This window comes from Embiotoca jacksoni, unplaced genomic scaffold (assembly GCF_022577435.1).
Source record: "Embiotoca jacksoni isolate LCO1_2020_lvr unplaced genomic scaffold, fEmbJac1.0.p SCAF_1, whole genome shotgun sequence".
In the NCBI taxonomy this organism is placed as follows: Eukaryota; Metazoa; Chordata; class Actinopteri; family Embiotocidae; genus Embiotoca; species Embiotoca jacksoni.
In genome coordinates this window covers 9,089,221-9,109,359 of record NW_027185229.1, presented here as the reverse complement: position 1 = coordinate 9,109,359, position 20,139 = coordinate 9,089,221, and the positions used below count along the sequence as shown (strand labels likewise).

The 20,139-nt window shown below is 40.1% G+C and overlaps 1 protein-coding gene and 1 non-coding gene across 2 annotated transcripts; both read right to left on the bottom strand.

Moving 5' to 3' along the window:
* Positions 1–416: 416 nt before the first annotated feature.
* trnaf-gaa (transfer RNA phenylalanine (anticodon GAA)) lies at positions 417–489 on the bottom strand. The gene has a single exon. It is a non-coding gene; the product is annotated as a tRNA-Phe (tRNA).
* Positions 490–4,503: 4,014 nt separating this feature from the next.
* On the bottom strand, positions 4,504–20,091 carry LOC138199295 (G-protein coupled receptor 22-like). The gene is made up of 2 exons (XM_069151307.1): positions 20,012–20,091; positions 4,504–7,919 (listed from the first exon to the last, which is right to left on the bottom strand). Exon 2 carries the CDS (start codon positions 7,806–7,808, stop codon positions 6,258–6,260), a length of 1,551 nt encoding a protein of 516 aa, XP_069007408.1. The 5' UTR covers positions 7,809–7,919; positions 20,012–20,091; the 3' UTR covers positions 4,504–6,257.
* Positions 20,092–20,139: the final 48 nt, after the last annotated feature.

The window sequence follows — 20,139 nt, the reverse complement described above, 5'->3', positions numbered from 1 at the left end:
TACCTGATGTCCAATGTGACCATAATAATGAAACACAAGCAGCATTTTGTCACATCATTTCTTATTTTGTGTTGACACGAAACCTATAGAACCAAATTCCATCATCAGCATTTGCCTCTGCTACATCCATCGTCCACTGTGCTGTTTTTTTTGTTTGTTAGTTATTGTTTTTTTATTTGCCTCTTTGTGGCCTCAGGAGTTCAGTTATTATGTTAGGTTACTTCTGCATCAGTCTTTTACATGTACATGTAGTTTGAAATCACAACACTTCTTGTGTATGTGTGAATGTTTTCTGAACAGCATTAAAATAGAAGCCCATTTACCGTCTGACAAAACTGTACAAATATGAGGTAAGCCGATGTGAACGCACTCCTGTGGGAAAAAAGCTTATAAATGAAAAATGTGTTCCCACTGCTTGCCGAAACCCGGGATCGAACCAGGGACCTTTAGATCTTCAGTCTAACGCTCTCCCAACTGAGCTATTTCGGCTTGCGTCATACGTAACGACGCAGTAATTCTTTTGTATACACGTTAACTACGTAGCTGACGCGTGGATATCTTGTATCAATCCTAGAAGCCTGCTGCCACCTACTGGCTGATAAATGTACTAGAACTGTGTGTTAACATTTTTCAAAATGTTTCGTCCTATGAAAAAAAAAAACATTTAAACAGTTAGAGGTAATTAATCCCTTTAAACGTTACATTAAAAGCATTAAAAGTTTTTTTTCCCCAAAAAAGTAATATGTCATGTCTGTCACATCTAAACGATTGAACGAATGTTGCAAATCATTCCGTCCACACATTAATAGAAAAAATAGAAGAAAAGAAAGATAGACTGTTGATCAACATATTCTCAAAATAGTGCAATAGATGATTAAGTCAGCATTAAATAGATAGCCTAAATAACAGCACATTTTCTGCTTTTGTGTGCTTTCACTTGTTTAGCTTTGTCAATCTCATAATCGAAAACAAATGACACGGACCGGTTGCCGCGGATATGTTTTCTACATACTCTACTTCAGTTTTTCGGTCTAATATCTACTTTTCTCTTTTACACTGCACAAAATCAACCTATCATATCTCAGAGTACCTGCAAAGTCAGTCAGAAGTTCTGCCGAGTCCTCCCGGAATTGGACGCCTGGACAGTGTGCCACTGTGGCCACCAGAGGTCAGTCTAGCACAGGATATTATGCTCCACACACACCCTACCGACAAGATTCAAAAGAAATGTTTTCATTTTTTTCCCTTCACTATTAGCGATAAAAACATATTACTAATCAAGTGGCTGAAAACTATTTCCTAAATTAGAAAAGAGCAAATCAGTGATATCGACTATGTGTGGTTTCACTCATGTGTTTTACACTACAGCTACTATCATTGCATGGTGGACTATAAAGGGAATATTTTTACAAAACACACTCAACTGTGCATTGACCGGTTCATACTCATCAAATTGTTTTATCTTGACTTTCATGCAACACAGAGTCCAGTGCACTGTGTACAAAGTCAGACATGATGATGCTGAAATCATGTTACAGATTTACATTAAGTAAGTTTACATTTTATTTATAAAACATAGCAAAATTGAACTGTTATTTTACTCTAATGATGTCCAAATTGCGACACGGAGTTAAAAAAAAAAATCCTAATTATGAAACTGATGTGGATTTTCTAACAAGAGTTAAAAATCTGATGTGGCAAAAAAAAAAGCTAACAGAGATGGTTTTATAAAATATACTCACTGACACATTAAGGAAATGGTATAGTAGATACAAAGGCTAAAGGAGAGACATTTTTCCATTGTTTTTTTTAGTCTTTTGAGATTATGGGACATTGACAACACTATCAACAGCTACAGCTTTACAATTGAGTCCAAAAGTTTAAAAAAAAATTTTTTTTAAAAAAAATAAAAGCTCCTGTGAACATCCATTTGTAAGTTAGAATGCTTAAATCACAAAGTTCAAACTTAGAAATTAGGTCGAAATTGGACCAGACACAGGAGGGAGGAGGGAGTCCATCATGGAGGAGCTCAGTCATGATGCAGGAAAGAAGACTCTCATTATATTTCTAGGAATTTTCACAATTCAGTGAAAGAACTCATTCAGTGAATAATTCCAAAGATAATAGGCTGATGACTTTTGATAGCATTTATAGTCCATCAATGCATGGTTGTTCAGAGGACTGAATGTTCAGAGTAGCAGTAGAATCAGCTCAGTGTCCGCTCAGCTAAAGCTTCACTATCATATGAGCTTCAAATGTTCAGTACTAGAGTTCAGTACTCTGGTCAGTACTACATGTACAATTTTATCATCCAGCATTAGAACTGCCTTGCTGTTATAAAATGAGTATTTTACATAAGTATGGCAGGCAAACATAGCCCAGAGAATTTGTTCTTTAGGAATGTACTCACAGCAACAACTGAAAGAGTAGAGCCTATCGGAAGTTGTGTGTAAACTTAGACCTCTTGTTGAGAGCAGATTTGATCAAAATCTGTCATGTCAATAAACTTAACAAAAAAAGGTGGCTCATCAGTGGCTCTTCATGGAGTCTTACACAATCAACAATCAGAATATTCACATCACTCTTTATCTTTTGCTTGACTGATTTCAGTTTTTTTATGAGTAAAATTGTAGGCACTAGCTTGCCAACATTTTCAGTTGTGAAACATACTGGCAGACACAAGGTTCGGTATCCAAATTACTGTTGTCATGTGTTGACAGAAGGGCCGTAATCATAATACACTATAATAGACCCCTGTCATACTCAAACATGCTCAGAATGTTCCCCCCAATATATTGATGTAAAGAATATAAAAAAAATGTACAATATGATGACAGGTAACAGGCAACTGCAGACCAAAATAATCATTAGAAAATGTAATCATAATCATAACTAAACAAACACCATTACTATTAGTATTAGTTATGGTATTATGGTACTGCAGTCCTGCATGTGTTTGTTTACTTGGTGTTGATGTATCCCTGAAGAAGCCGTTGCTCGACTGGTATATGGGTACAATTAATGTAAAACCATTGATAGTGCAAAACCCTGTTCACTCTCTCTATTTCATTACTTTAAAATAAAGTGGAAAACTATATATAGATATATATATATAGATATAAATATAAATATAGACTATTTCACTGCTGGTTGTGAAAGCTTTTGTAAAGTGCATCAGTTCCTTAAATTCCTTGTAAAAACCAGTTTCTCTCACCTTACATGAGCTATTATCTTAACTCTTAACTGCTTATCTTGCAATGCTCCTGTCAGGATCCTGGCTCCACAGCTCTGCCAATAAAACTACCTGCACAAGTGTTCTTACAGTTGAATACTCTGTCCCCTGTCTTCGCTCTGAAGTGCTTTGCTGAAATGCATTGCCACAAGGTGGAACAAGAGAAAATCGATGCTTTCTTGTTTTTTTTGTGGATAGAAAAAAATAGATGTGAAAGGTGGGTCATTTAGAAAGTAAAAAGAATAACTGGAGAGGTCTTCCTTGAGTTGCGGTGTAAACATCACGTAACTCGATTTTCTGTTGATCTAAATGGTATATATTTAATGTTTTTGTCCTTTTTCCTACAATACTGTTAGGGATTTAGTGGTAATTCGATTTTAACCTAAATTATGTGTAAGTTACAAAAAGCAATATACAGAAATATTAACAGTGGCCTGATTGTTCTGTATAGGTTTAAGTGCTGCTGAATTAGCCTACTTTGCCCTGCAGGTCTCATCCCACATTGATGACCTTCATTTTCCTATACTGCAGAGGTCTGTAGCGTTTCCTTCCCACGCAGCACGAAGCCCACGCAAAGTAATCCAACCGCATGCAGGCAGCTTTTGAACTAGTGTGTAGCCTGCAGGAGAACTAACTGGGAGGAGCACGTGGTGAACACCATCAGGTTTGGGGGTACAGTGCCTACAGAGGGCACCTACACTGAACGTGGATGCACCCACTGAGACAGCGAAGTGTGTCTTTATGTAGGAGAAAGTATACAGTTCAACCGTGAGGGTTGATTTTACCATGTAAACTAAAGTTAACACATACAAATGACACCACCCACACAACATATTATTGGCTGCTTCCTGACAGTAATAAATTAACTCATGTACAAACTGTATATATTGTGCAAAATGCCCTCTTTGTTCAATACAGACCACACGAATAAATGCCAAACAAAAGTGGGTTCATTGCAATAATGAATGGTTGTGTCCAGGTGGACATTATGTTCTTTAGCAGCATGGGAGCCCCCTCAGTATGGAAGGAAAAATCATGTGCGCTACATAGATAGAGCCTTGAATTGTCCTCATGTTGTTCCTCTCACAGCTGGTGTTCCCTCAAGTGTAATGCAAAAAAATTTAATAATGACACCCGTGGCAAGTCAGAGGGTTTTTTTAGTCAGATAAAGCCTGAGGAAATCTGGCCCTGGGTTTTCAGCAGACTCATAACAGACAACACACACAATTAAACACAAGCACACAATAAATTAAGCTAATTCAGACTTCAATATGTCATATTTATTAATTCACTGTTTTTGAATACATTCACATAAAAACAACACCATAGAGAAAACCCTATAAAGATAGCATATTCTTTGTGTACATATAATATAATATATATTTTCCACATGTTTACATTCAGAAATGTGTGAATTGTGTGCGTGATAAATCACAGCAGCGCCCGTGTGAGGACAGCATTAGGGCAGTGAACACACAAGCAGGTAGAACAAAGTCGACAGCAGACTCTAGACCTATTAATAATCCCACCAATCATTATTATTAATGACACAGTTACTCTCCTGTGTTTGTTGGACAAGTTCAGTTGATCCTGAGGGGATGAGGTGATCCTGAGGGGTCAACTCATCCTCTGCTGACACAGAGACGAGGCAGCTGCGACTGAAACACTCTGCTGCTTTCAGAAAAGTCAGTGTATGATCACGTACAGACCAGTTCAGTCTCGTACAGCAGGTTTCACATGTAATAAACTCCGATCTGGTCAGTATTTACATAATGTACAAAGAGTTTCCCACACTTTTTCCATGCCAAACTGAGCTACGGGGAAACAGTAAATAGACCTGTAATAAATACTATTTTCATGAAGCTCAAAGTATTTTGTTTTTGTGGAGAATATGTCACAAAGGTATAACTAGACAGTTTTTGGGGGGTTGTAGTTTTTAGTGGCTTATATTGAAAGGTTTCCTGGTAATATTCATGTTACAGTGTCATCTTGTTACTACTTCAGCTCACTTCATCTATATTTCTGTCAACAGTGAATCAATCCAAAAAATACATTTACTTTTCTCACTATTTAAAGGACAAGGTAAGACATGTTCTTCTCTTTCCTCCCAGAAGTCAAATGAAAAGATTTACCATGTTAACACTAAATAACAATCTACAGCCAGTGGCTGGTAAACCTGTATTTAGCATAACGTGAGGAAACAAGAAAACAGCAACCCTGCAACACCAAAAATATTTTTTTTAAATGCTGTAACAAACCATTTAAAAAAACAAATGGGGCAAAAGAGTTGTTTTGATATCAAGGAGTGTTGCAAAATCTGAAGTAAACACTGTAACATTTGACTGTATAATAACTACTTACACGAAGTCAAAACTGAGTTTAATATTTCACCCTTTAATTGTCCTCTGACTTGTTCCATAATTTCTGTCTGCTGACTGACTCTCCTGAAACCTCATATATTTACACCTCGTCATATTTCAGGAAGCAGTCGCTGTCTTGCTTGTAGATGTTTGATATGTTTTTGTTCAGAATCCACGTTAGCCAAGCTTTCAGAGCAGAATTAAGGCAGATGTAATATCAAATACATTTTTTTTTTTTTTTTTTTAAAGCTGCCTCAGAGCATTTGAGTGGGAGACAGATCATATCTTCTGCTGGCTAAACACATTCTTTGGAGCAGTTACGTAAGCACCACTATGAGAACGCTCGATCACACGGCTCCATTCGTAAATAAACTTCAATATTTCACAAATTATATACACCTGTTTGCTCGTTTATTATATGATTTTCTTCAGCTGCAGAGGCCATTCACACCCCGGATACGCCAGCAACCCGCTTCCACTGCTGCCTGAGGTGAGGGTTAGCTGCGTTTCCTGCTGCTGGGTACATTAAAACATTTCCCAGAGGTGGAAATGTGTTTTTCCCGTTTCTTACAACGGCTACTCGCATCAGTGAGTTTCATAACAGAACACACCTGTGACTCTGTTGTGGTTTTTAATTAAACGAGCTTGATCCATACGTTTTAGTCTCACAGGGCCTCTGCCAGGCAACGGTCAGTACCTTCACTTGCTTCCAGCCGCACCTGCCGGTTGTTTTTTCTGTTCTCCACCCAGGAGTTGTGTATTACGGTGCCCCCTGGTGAAGGGTCTACTTGGAGCAGCGACACCACCCGCTTCTTTACCTTGGCACGGAGGGCACGGCGTAGTTTCTGTCGGGTGAAAGCGTACAGCAAGGGATGTGAGACCGTGGTGCCATAAGCCAGGGCAAGGAACCAGAGGCGTACGCTGACCAGGACGTCACTGGGGCCAATGCCAAGGATAAGCATGTTTGTCACAGAGAGGGGAGCCCAACAGCCCAGGAAGGTTGTGATGATGATGAGGGACATCCTGAACACTCGCCTCTGACGCTCTCGGCGATCTCGATGGCGTCGCACAGCTCGCCGCAGGGCAATGATGGCTGACACAGATGCCTGGACACCCATGGTGGCTGGCATTGGGGTGGCAGCACCCATGTCAGAGGTGACAAGTGGAGCAGAGGAGGACAGGGCAGGCGGGGAGGTAGCTGTTGGGGTGGGGGATGGAGAAGGGATTAGGGGAGGATGACTGAGCTGTTTGGTTCCATCCACAGTGCACTGCTCCCCTCCTTCCTCCCCACATTCATTAATTTTAGCCCCTGTCTTCCTTTTTTTCTGTCTCTTGTGGCGCCCCCTGCAGGAGGTGCCCCTGAACCGCTGGCTCTTCTTCATGTGGGAGCCAATGCGGATGTTTAGAGCCCTCAATATTCGAGAGTAGGTAAACAGCATGACTGCCACAGTAGTGAAGAAGATGGGTACCTGCAGGATGAGATGGTAATACATGACCATGCCTGTGTGATAGCCCTGACCACCAACACATAGGAGGGTCCGGTTACGCCATGCTGGCACCACTGTGGCACTGATGCCATAGGAGGACGGAGACAGGGGTGTCACCTTCTCTGTCTCCTCTAATCCATCTCTGCTGGACCACTGCACCTCCAAGAATGGGATAAAAAACACAGCAACTGAGGTGATCCAGACAGCAGCCAGGAGCAGCGCTGCTTTGCGTGTCGTCAGCAGCCTATTGGCTGGTCGCACTGAGATGTCATATCGGTCCAGGCTGATAACCAGGATATTAATAGCTGTGGCAATGCTGGCAAACGTGACACAGGCCTCGTGGAAACAGCAGAGAAAAGCCAGGTTTGGTCCTGGAGGCAGAAGCACCACCACTAAAGTGAGGGGCACGCACAGCACACAGACCGCCACATCCAGCACGTGCAGGTTGACAGTCACCATGTTGCTCACTGAGTCCACTAAATTGGATTGAGAGCAGTAGAGCACAAGCACAGTCAGGTTGCTGCTGAAACCCAACACCAGCTCCAGCATGAGGAAGGCAGTGAGCGACACCTGGAAGCCCAGCGAGTACGGCATGTACCAGGACGCAGGGCTGCTGGATGAGCCCCCTCCTCCCTCCTCCTCCTGAAGGACTCTCATTGCCTCCAAGCCGGCTGCCATCCCAACCCTGTCGGTGGTGGCTGGGCCTGAGGTGTAGCTGCCAGTCTCCATGACGACCCCTCAGTCCTCATATATTGCATCTGTCACCCTGCTGATGAGCTCCCATGATGCACCAGGTTGAGTGTCCATGATGCAGAGATGAATAACAGCTTGGTGACAGCACTGGGGAGACAAAGACACAATGCAGACAGATGAGAAATGAACTGTAGAAGAGAAAATCAAAACACATTATTCTTTCTCATAACATGTCAGAGATCTCAACGTAACTTTGGACAGAAAAGTCATAACACAAAGATCCCTCATCTAGCCAGCTATCCATATGGCAATACATCTATCTATTCATTCCACATGCATCCATCAGCTCAAACATCTGCAGACTGTCTGCAACCATCGTTTAGTGGGTCTTCCACCAGTGTCACTGATTACACTTTTGGCTCAGCCACAGCTTGAGACATGCACACAAGCTGTCAGGACCGCAGGCCACCACTAATGTGTGCTGGAGCTCAGGGGAACGGCCAAATTGAATGAAGCAAAGTAATCAGAGCCGCAGGCAATCAACTGCCCTCAGTGGTTCAGTAGAAACAACACATTCAGCAAGTTTCACAAAATATGAATCTTTCTCTGCTGCCTGTAGCAGACCACATGGTTCCTTCAAAATACCTCTTCTGCCAAAGGAGCATATTTATAAAGTGTTGCAACGTCGCAGCCAAACTGGTGACTACTTAAGTTAATTTACTTTATTGTCAGTGTCACATCTGAGGAGGTAAATCACAAAAAATACTGTGGAAAGGCTGCAGAATACACCAACAACCATCATAGTGCAAATGTCAGGGCTTTAATGTGATTAAAAACAGATACAGCTGGTTGGCAATATTAAGTAGAGTTAAATTGTTTCAGATTTACTGAAGCACATTTCACAGATTAAAAGACCTGATCATTGTTTTGGGAAAGAAGGCTGGAGTTAGGTGTTCATCTTAGTGTAAACTTTTATTCTATTTTTAGCTTGCTTAATGTTTTAATCAGTTTTTAATGTTTAATCGCTGTTCTTAATTGTTTTTAAATGTCCATTTCTTTTGCCTTATGTTTTGATGTTTTTAATTGGTTTTATGTGAAGCACTTCGAATTGCCTTGTTGTTGAAATGTGCTATATAATTAAACTTTAAGATTAGAAGCAGCCGGGCTGGTTTTATCCAACGCTAAAGAAAAGTCTTCTTGCACCTGTCACTAACTTACATGTATTTTGTTTGTTTATTATCAACACAAATAAAAATGTAAAGGAGACACTGTTATTTTAGGGGTAGCTATATTTAATTCTCTACCAATTTCTTAACCCTCAGTTTATCGATTGACCCAGAAAATAGATGCAGAATTTCTTTATGTTGACAAGCAACCCCACCAACAAGACTTTTATTAGTCTTTCGAGGTGTTGTTTGCATGTTTCCAAAGGTTGGACATAGCTAATCTGGCTATTCCAATGTAGCTATTCCTTATAAAGTCCCCTTATTTCAGCTTCATTCTTATATGTAATGGGCAAACACAAGAATGCATACAAATCTTCTCAACTAACTCTATGCAATAAAGCAAATAAGTTTATTTCCCAAAATATCACAGTATTTCTTTGAAACCTATCGACTTGTTAGATTGTAGCATCACAATATGATGAACATCTATTGTGTTTCTTCACTTTTGAGGGATGTTCTCCTGTTGTGTTTGGAACAAACAGTCCTTTTAGTACCAGAGCTGAAAACATATCTTCGTTATCTGCATATGTTCATATCTCACAGCAAAATAATACAAAAATACGAACAAACAGAGAAACATAAAGGAGTCCAGAGTAGATACAGATACATACATCACACACATCGGGGCGTTAAGGCTGTGTGTTTGAGATGTAAGAGGTCAGGATGGGGTGTATGAGGCCAATGATCTTAGCGGCAGTAGGTCTGAGAGTGTCGAGTTTTCTTTTGTTGGACACAGTTAGCATGATGAAAAAGCAGGTGCAACGGCATAACAGAATGGGTTCAATGATGCTTTGATACAGCAGCAGCAGAAGCTGGGGGGCAGGAGAGAGGGCGATGACTATAGAGATGGCATGAAGTCTTTGCTGGCGTTGTTTGTGGATGGTGTTTGTATGTTGATTCAAATTGAGTTTCTTGTCTATGTTGAGTCCAAGATACCTGAAGCTGTGAACTTGTTCAGCTATTTTACCAAATAGGTGAATGTGCTCAGACCAAAACCTGTATATATCTGTGTTTGGCAATGATTGTTGATATGCTGTAGTCGAGTGGCGCAAGCGTGGCGGTGTAATCGGAGTATTTCATGTATTTGCTAATGGGTGAGGGGCTGATACAGCCATAACTTTAACTGCATTAGAAAGCAGTAACTTATTCTTTGTTTTTGTCCAGTGTTAATCTGTGAATCTAAAAAAATGATTTGTGACTGATGGATGATGATGACAATCAAACAAATACTCACTCTACGCTACACTTCAGTATTTGGATCAGAACAGTCAAGACTGGTATTAGCTGCTGTTCTTCAGTGCTGAAACACACGTGGTCATTTAGTCTGTTGTAGTCTCCACAGTTAGAACCAGCCTGTCTGCACTGATATAAACACAGATGCTATCTCACTGTTATACTGACAGGTACAAGATTAAAGTCAGTGTGTAAAACACGGTCGCTGGTCATTGATTAGGGGGTGGCAACTAATTGGACCCGTGGGAAATCAATTGAATGATCCAAATGCCAGTTTTTTTTTCCCTTAAATTGCAGAGTAAAAATCTCAGCTTCAAGTGCTTAAAACATCTGATGATGAGCCTACGAGTCAGAGAGATGCAGGAAACAAACAGCACAACAAATCAACCCTCATATATCAACCTCTGCACAATTCCACTCTGGCAACAAGACATTTGGTTGAGTGATGGACTCATTTTCTCCCCATTTCTGTTGCCACAGCAACCACACTACAAGTGACTAGATTAATGAGGGCACAGGTACTATAGCGTGGAAGTGTGTGACACTGACCTCTATGGCGACAACACGCTAGTGACAGTGAGACAGTAGTGTAGTAAAGTTAAAGCATATGCCAACTAAAACAGAGAGATTGAAACATGTTCAATTCCTGTGGAAAGAAATGAGGGAGACAAAAATAAGGGACAGAGTGGTGTGACCTGATGGGACTGTTGAGTTGAGACAAAATGTCAACAGGAAAGTGCAAAGATAAAGCCTTGTGCTGGAGATGTATGGAGTATCACTAGTAATAAATTAAATTACAATGACTTCTCTGTTGACGTTCATGTGTTCCTGTTCTCCCTGGGCATTGTAAACAACAGAGTGTGGGAGGAAATGGAAGTCCCTAAAGATCAACAGCACTCTTCATTAAACAATTTTCAGTAATATAAGCAAATTCTCATCCTCATGGAAACACAAGACAAGTTTCTACAGCCCTGCCTAAGCGGGTAAGGATATAGATTTGTCATGTAGTTTATAACCACAAGAGATATCTCATGGGAATGTAAAGAAAAATGAAAAGACGGGAACTGGGGAAAGTAAGGTGAGAAAAAAAAAACATGGGTCAGAAAAAACAGTGTGAACAATTGATGGTGTGCATGAGCACAGCCATGCAGCCATTTTGCTCGACTCATGTTGGAGGTTTCAAGCTGCTTCGATCGTGAGCAGACTGTCTGATTACAACCACTGGGTAACAGGTTTTGATTGACACCTTTTGGAAATGGAAATGTAGATTTCTGTAGAAGTAGTAGTGGATTCATGTTTAAAATGCGTCACCTGGAAGTAGGATATGTGAAACACCTGCAGGAGAGCTGATACAGAATTTAGAAAATGCCTGAGTGAGGGAAGGAAGTAGAAAAGAAGGGTGAGCCAGAAGCCGCGGTAAACAAGATGTCCCAGGGAGCAGAGGTGGCAGTCTTTTTTTCCACTCTAAAGTCTTACATCAGCTTCCCTCTAACTGCTGGTGGTTTCCTGGCTGCCTCCAGTCCCCAAAAGACCGCTTCGGTCCCAAAAGTCTCCACTCGTGATTGCCTATCTGAAAAGCTGCATGATGACTGCATGGGTTAGATGCGTAGCGCAGGAAAGTTGGACAGATATTGCCAATCTTAAATTCCCTGCAGAAAAGCAATCTGGTCATAGAATAATGACCCCGGAGCTCCTTATGATACAAACGTTTTCCTGTAGTATAGGCTAGGCTGAGTTAGGGAGTCATAGTTTTGGTGTGATTTGTAAAAACAATTGTTATTTCATAAGGGTATATTTGTAGCCTACTTAAAATAGTTTAATTATTTGGGTTTTCTGAATGTCTTAAAAGAAAACATAAAAAAGCCATGGAACAGTTAACTGCTGAGATATAGATATATAATTTACATTGTAAGTTAAAAATAGTAAAAAGTAGACACCCCAGTATTTATTTTTTTATTTCATTGTGTCTTTAAAAGGCAGTTAAAAGTTGAATCCATTGAAGTCTTGTTATCATATCTATAGCTCGCAGGAGGAACCTAATACCTGTTGGAGTCACGTCCTGCAGAATGAACCCTGCAGTCAAGCTGTATGAAAGCTAAAGTTTTCTGCCTCTTTGTTTCTATAATCAGAGCTGCAGAGTTCGCAACCACAGCTCTCCGTGACACCTGCCAGGACATGGGGGCAACAAATGCACCACGGTTTAATCTCACTATACATCTAAAGGTTTGGCTCCAATGATGCAGACATGTGAAAAATCACTCAGTATAAACTTGTTTTAACCAAAGTGCCTCATGTCTGATCCTGGAGAGCAAAGCACGGTTTCAACGCTGTTCTTTATCTACAAGCAGGTTATTAGGAATTTTCTTCTTTGAGTGATTCTGGTTAGGTCTTTCAAAGGTGCTGTTCATTTCTAAATCCAGTTAAACCCTTTGCAGAAAGAAGCACCACCACTCTCAGTAACTAGCTGTGTGTCAAAGCCAATCGAGTATGAAACCAGGTGCATTTATTAAGATGGTTAGTTTATTACATTGACTGTGGTGATAGGTGACTGTGTAATGACTGTATAGCTTTGCCGAAGGCAATAATCTCACTTGGACCCCAAAATGCTGAAAACCAGGATAAAGTCATATTATGGTGATGCATTTGATAAGTGGCTGTACTATATTTTCAACATCTTCTCCCCTGAAACCTCTGTAATGACCTACAAGTTGAGAGCAACGACACCTGTCGTGATTGAACTCTGAAATCAGGAAATAACATTGAGAACCAAGAAGTCATGTGCTGAGTTTTCTGGTGTTGTTACAAGTGGAATACAATTTTCAAACTTCCATCCTTAATCTAGAGAAATGGCCTGAACAAGCTTTTGTTTAGAGAAGGATCGTGGTTTGGTTTAAACAAAGTACATTTACATCAGAAACATTACATATTAAAGAAATTCAATAGACTAGACTTTTGCTTTCTTATGGACACCGGTCTCCCAAAAAAAAGTCCCATTTGTTCTATCCGACCACGCCAACTTCCTCCCGGCAAAGACTTTTTTCACTCTTTCTATTCTGTCACATGACTTCGTTCTTTGAGCCAGGTCGTCATGGTGCAGATGCCAAAAAGTCACTTGTGGATATTGCCGACGCCAACAGCAGTATCTGATACCCTGGAAATGAAAACGGCTGGAACTATTCATCACAAATGCACATAAAACACAGTTTTAAAAATGGTCGTATAATAATCAACAGATCTTATTGCTGGTCATATCTGGCCACAGTTGAGGCCTGATGTTTTTCATGCAATATGCAGAAATTCACACATAACCACATGCAATATGTAAACATATTCATTTTATTCTTCACAGTGCTTATCAATCACATCTGGGCCCTAAACCTTTGTTTTGATTCACCTGGGGGTCTTTGTCTTTTGTTTGATCTCATTTTCGCTCCATTTATATGTAAATTGTTGTTCAGTAGGTTATTTTTTGTGACCTGATTGTGGTGCTTGTTTTGTTCTATTTTGTGATCTTGTTGAATGGCTGCCAATGAACCAGGATAAAGTTGGAAGTTATAACTTTTCAGCAATTTAGAAACGGTAGATTTATTTTTGGTGTCAGTTTAGATCTTCATTGTTTTATTTGAATATTAATTTGCTATTGTTTATTGTTTTATATTCCAGTATTCTTGTTATTTTAAACCAACATTCAACAAAATCACATGACTTTCTTTCCCCACCATAGCCCCAGTAGACTGGGTGGCAATGCAACTCATTGTCCCGTTGTGCACGATTTGTATGTTCACTAATGGCTTCAGTCAGTCAGTGAAATGTAAGAATTTAGACTGGCAAGAGGAAGTAAATGTAGTAAACGTAGGAAGTCAATGCATTCTAAGTAACACTTCACCACAAAACAACCCCTGAACACCAGAGACTACTCTGACACTATAATGGGTACATTTTCACTTTAACAGTGCATCAAAGCCTTAACATCCAGAGCCATCGCACAATGCACGGGAACCTTTTCCCATCTGGTTTAGCAACCCAGAATGTGTGTGACAAGAGACTGTATAGCACGTATAATTGAACATCTATAGAAACACCACTATTTCCCAGAAGCAGCAGCAAAAAGATTAAAAAGATGAATGGCAGTAAAGATAATCTTGCTGTCCCTGAGACAAGCTGATGTAACAGGTTGTTAAAATTACATGATGAGTGAAAAAAGAGAGATGTGGAGGAAAAGTACATAAATGGGGTGTACATTCCGATGTATTTTTACTGCAATAACATTAAAAAATATATATATATATTTATATTTTTATGAACCCCACTACAAAAACATCTTGGTTAAATATGACTGCAAGAAACATTAAATGTGTTACTATATAGCTCCCAGTGGCAACTCAAGCAGAACCAGAGACCCCTGAGTAAAAACCACAGATGTACTCAGAGAGCTGGATGCAGCAGTACCAATCAGCTTTGCTGCAAAAGTTTCCCCGTAGTCACTCACGGTATTGCAACAAAATATCCTACGTGGCCAAAACAGCATTTCTTTGTAGACCAGTTATTAAAGACAGTCTGTAGAACTGACACATCCAATTGTAAACAAGGTCGGGTTTTACTAAAAAAAAAACACGGATATCAGGTTAATTAGAGGTTCTACAAATTGCCCTTAGGTGTGAATGAGAGCGTGAACGGTCCTTGTTTGTCTATAAGTGTGATTACCCTGATGTATAATAGTTACATTTAAAATGTAGCGACTGTGCTGATGGTGAGGTTTCCAGCCATTTTACAATAGTGGCCGAACCTCTTTACCACAACGTCTGCATTCATTAAATGATGCACACATAATTTTTCTCCACACAAAGTCACTGGAAAAGGACTGGCTGTAAACTAGTGAATACATTTTTCTCAGTGTTCCCATGACTTTGTATGATCAGAATTGGAAGTTTTTTTCAATAACAATTGGATTGTCAAGAAAAGCCTCAAAATAATTTAATTTCATGTGTGCACGAAGTAGAGAGGTTAAATGCGAAGTCATAATGTTAATTTGACATGCAGACATTAAACAGGAATAATGTTTCCCATGTTCACCATCTTAGTGTCTTAGTATGCTAACATTTTCTAATATTACTAAACAAATAGGGCTGGAGATGATGGGAATGTCATTTTTTACATATTTACAGTATTTAGTCATAAAATATGTTCTTTTCAATTTGCCATGATGGTGGCACAACATGAAAAGTCTGATGACATCCAATGTTCGGGACTGACATTTGACCACATTTCCCAAAGTTAGGTTTATCTTATTTTGCTGCCAAAAAGCACTTTTATCACAACTTTCAAACATTCTGCTTTACATCTATATCAATCAGGAGATCAAAATGTTGCACGACCATTATTCCAATTAAAATGTCGAATTAACAATGTAGTTTTCAACAATAACCATGGTTCTCTTCACTAACACATGGGCGTTGACATGTACTATTGCAGGCTTACAGCAGTTTGAATCAAATCTGTTTCGTCATTAAGATGTAAAGTTATGCAGCAAGGTGCCTGAAAATCTAATCAGACCGTCAAGTGAACCGAAGGAAGCTGCAGGGAAAGTATGAAGTTTTTGTCCTGTGCTGTTGTTGACAGGCTAGGGATCACCTTGATGGCAGCACAGAAAAAAAGTAAGTGATCAGGGTGGGCATGGAACGATCCTATTTTATTCTAATATATGTGTAATTATATTGTAATTATATTATAGATACTTTCAGGTGATTTTGGCATTTGGAAACTCATAAAAACGGACATCGTTCTTCCATGTCTGGCCTCCAGGGATCTGATCAATCACTTGATATGACAATGCCAACACAAAACTGGCAGAGCTCTGACTCTCACAAGACATTACTTGGGACAAAGCGGTGTAGAAGAAAATAAAAAGGACAGCATTCAAGCCAGAGAGGCTGCTGTATGAAGGGTGAGCAACAACAAAGCACAGAGGCTGGAGCCAACATGAGAACACAGGACATGCAAGTTCAGTCTGTACAATAAACATCCACGAGCATGTGTGTGTGTGTGTGTCTGTGAGTGTCTGTTTGTGTGTGTGTTATTTGAGCGCTCTCTCAGGCCACTACGCCATAATGGAGACAAAATGTCATGTTAGAGAAAAACATGTGCAGGCCACTGCTCTCCTCAGCACAATTGGACTAAGAGAGCAGGACACACACAGAGAGATACACATCTACATGTACACACATACCAACAGTCGTGCACACACAGTTGGTTGTACAACCAGACACCTGCTGAGTCTCTGGGTAAGTGGCCTTGCAATTGTAGGTGAAAGCAGAGAGGTTGAAAATCTGCGGTGTTGTAAATGTCCGGGATTACTTCTATGCCTGCAGATTAAATGGTAAACAAATACAAATCAAATACAGAATCCTCTCGCGATTCTGACCCCCAGCTGTTTTTCTGCCTTCAACTCTTAAGTGCACTAACCCTGTTGAAGGAAGACTTTGACCTTTAAATGTGAGGATGACCACTACAGTCAGATTACCATTTTACAGATTTGTATTATTATCATGTAAAGGGTACTTGCAGTGCAGTGGATGGTGTAAATCATTGGTTCTATACTTGCCAAAACAGCAACTATGGATACAAAAACAGTGAATTGTGACTGTGCTACACTACAATTGTGTGTTCACATGCCCTTTAACAAACATGATGATCCCGTTGTAGATATTTGAGCTCATCTCTTATTGGTAGATAAGACAAAAGGAATAGCTAGACAATATAATCCACTTGTAGTGATCTATGAGTTGATTTCACAAAACAATCCCACTTTTTACAGAGCTTTCAATTGCATCACATGGTTTTCTCATCATTTAGATGCATCTCCATGACATCCATGTGAAGTTGAAAGGGCAAGAAACAGCTATAAGTGAATTTGGGAATATTAAACACTATTTCTAATGAACTTTTATTCTTGTGAACATCGTTGTGGTATCATATTAACGTTTGCATTGTTGGACTGCACTGCACCCCGTATTTCAGCCGTAAAAAATGGTTGTAAAACATTTAAAGCATCAGGCTGTATTGTTCCAAGTCTACTCTATTCTTGAATTAAATTCTAGAAACGTTGTCGTGTCAAACTGAAATAGAAATTTAGGTAGGAGTTGAAATAAAATGGATGAAAAAATTATATTGAGTGGGAAACAGGGCTAATGTTGAAAAGCGAAGCTGACTAGTTTCCACTCGCTGATGCTTAATCAAGAGTGGAATACAAAATCAATGCCATGATGGGCCCTTACATGTGTTGAATATATGAACACGTCTTAAATTGCTGAAAATAAAAATGCACCACATGGTTTATGTCATGGCACAAAAAGTGAGGAGAATTCAAATGTTTCTGTGAATTACACCCTAAAGAAATGTTCGAACGGCGTCAGAAAAAAGAAGAAGTTTCGATTACAACACATACAGTACCATATGTCACATGATCTACACACAAACACTGTGTCCAGACACTGCCTTGAGCCTCATTGCTGTGTTAACACAGCGAGGGCACGAGCAAAGTCAGGGGTCTGCTTCACTCAGGTTGGTTTGTTGACCCACTGTCCAGGGTTTTTACAACCACAGTTGTTAAGGATGCATTCACACTTGCTGTGTAAGAGTCCAGCTTTCATTTCTGTCCAAGTCATAAATATTTAGGCTCATTTTATAATGCAGCTGAGGAGAGGCTGGAGTTAGCGATCAGGAGAGCATGAAATATGGAGAACTCCAAACAGTGCTTCAAGAAAGAAGGAGAGAAAAGTCGAGCAGAACTCTGTTTGTGCAGAACGCTTTCAGAAAACTCATCTTTAATGTATCTGTACGTTTACATGACGGCTGAGGAAGAATGGAAGAGATAACTTGCACAGTGGATGCATCTATTGCCATTTCAGGCATTGACCAGAATACACTTGGTATCAGGAAAAGAATCCATTACGGGTGGATTCAGGTTTGAGCGAAGCATCCAGGCTCTCACTTAAGGCCTTTATGTTGTCCTGTGACCTAAATTATTCATTGCGGCGCTAAAATAGCCAGCTGTTGAAAAGCTATGGGTAATAAGACGAAAAGGTGGGGAAGAAGACGAGATAGAAGAAAAAGGTGTGTTGCCAATGACAGATGTTGGACAGAAAGCCACATGGTGAAAACCGATGAGGTTACTTAACTGCACAAATAGGCAATTAGAAGACAGTTAATCCATTTGGTGAGCTGGCAGCAGTAAAATAGACACATACACATATATATGCACACACACATACACACACTCAAAGGCTTCCTGTCTTCGTGTGTCCAGCAGGATTTGGTTTCCCGCCTTCATATTCACAATCAAAGCAGTCCACGGCAGAACACAGGGACGACACGGTGGAGACAAAGCTCAGACCAAATGCTTTCATCAAGACTTTTCCCTTTTTCTCTTTGCTTTCCTCCTGTTGCCACTGACCCCTCCCTTCTCTTTACCTCCTCATCTAGCCTGCAACTCTTGTTTAGTTTTTACTTTGTCTTTCTTTATCCTCTGTACATCTATCTTTTAATGCATTAGCTTTTTGACAAATTGTTGCTTGTGATAACTAGCCAAGGGAGAAAGTGCTCGATGCACCCAGCGGATTGTATGAGACTATGAATTTATTTATTTCATTCAATGGCAGACTGCAATTCTGATGCTGAGACACTTATTGTCCGATTTGACAGAATTCTTACACTGTTTGTCTTACTGACCTGTCCAATACCAAATTAATACTGATAGCCTACCGAGCCTATATGGATGAGTAACTGCAACTACTATTATTTTGTTGACTATTTGGTTGGTCTAAAAAAATGCCAAAAATGAGTAGAAAATAGCAATCACAACATCCCAGAACCTAAGATTATGTTTTTAAAATGCATGTTTCATCTGACCATCACTCAAAAACGTATTCAATTTTCAATTCACAAGAAAGCAAGTATTCATATTTGAGAAGCTGAAACCAAGAATCATCACCGGTGGGCTGTGCAAATAAATCACGAGATGTTTAAGGCATGTTTTCCCCCTAGGCTGTTGGCACACACAGCAAACACAAATGCAAAACATCGCAACACACAAAGACACACACTATCCAATCAAACAGCCACTCTCTGATGTGCACGGCGAGATGTTTCCAGCGGACTGCAGTGAGGACTCCCTCAGGAGCGTGGGAGAAATACACAGCCTGAGAGCCCGTAACTATGTCAAGCACCTACACCCACATCCAGCCCGAGGTTTCTAATAAAACCCTGATTCCTCTGCTAAATCGATATTTCGTGTTGCTCTTTGTGCCAAACAGCACGCGGAGCGATGCGCTACAGCATATGCTCTGCACAGAAAGGCTACAAACACTCAGGCTTGGATTCAATAAACACGTCAAATTGGATATACTTTGCATTAAGAGCAGCAATCCCAGTTCATTAATATCAAGTTAAATATCCAAAGAAAACGTCCTAAATTTGGATTGAAACACGGTGCGTAAAAGTTCCAACGACAGCAATTTCAAAAGTTACCGAGGCATTTTAATGTGTGAAATCAAAGTGTACGATGTTATCAGATGAATAAGAAAGACCTGTCTTTGTTTAATTTGCAAATGAAGTTGTTGTTGGACTGAAATGGTGGAAGCTACCTGCGTGCCAACTGCTCGCCAAGCGCTGCACGCACATTTTACACCAAATTATCTTTATCAGATCAACGGCTGAACGAACAATCGAAATATCACGGATTAAAAAAATCACATTCTTTCATTCCCAAAACTGTATTCTTACCTTTTGTCTCGGAGCCGTGCGCTCAGTGAACCATGTCCGCAACCTGAGTGTGTATGAGAAGCGTCCCTTGTGTGGAGCAGCCGAGCACTGCATGCTCAGCGGCGGCAGTCCAGCAGGGAGCACTGACA

Excerpts from the sequence above, each read along its gene's own strand:
- LOC138199295 (XM_069151307.1), bottom strand. The coding sequence starts at position 7,808 with ATGGAGACTGGCAGCTACACCTCAGGCCCAGCCACCACCGACAGGGTT.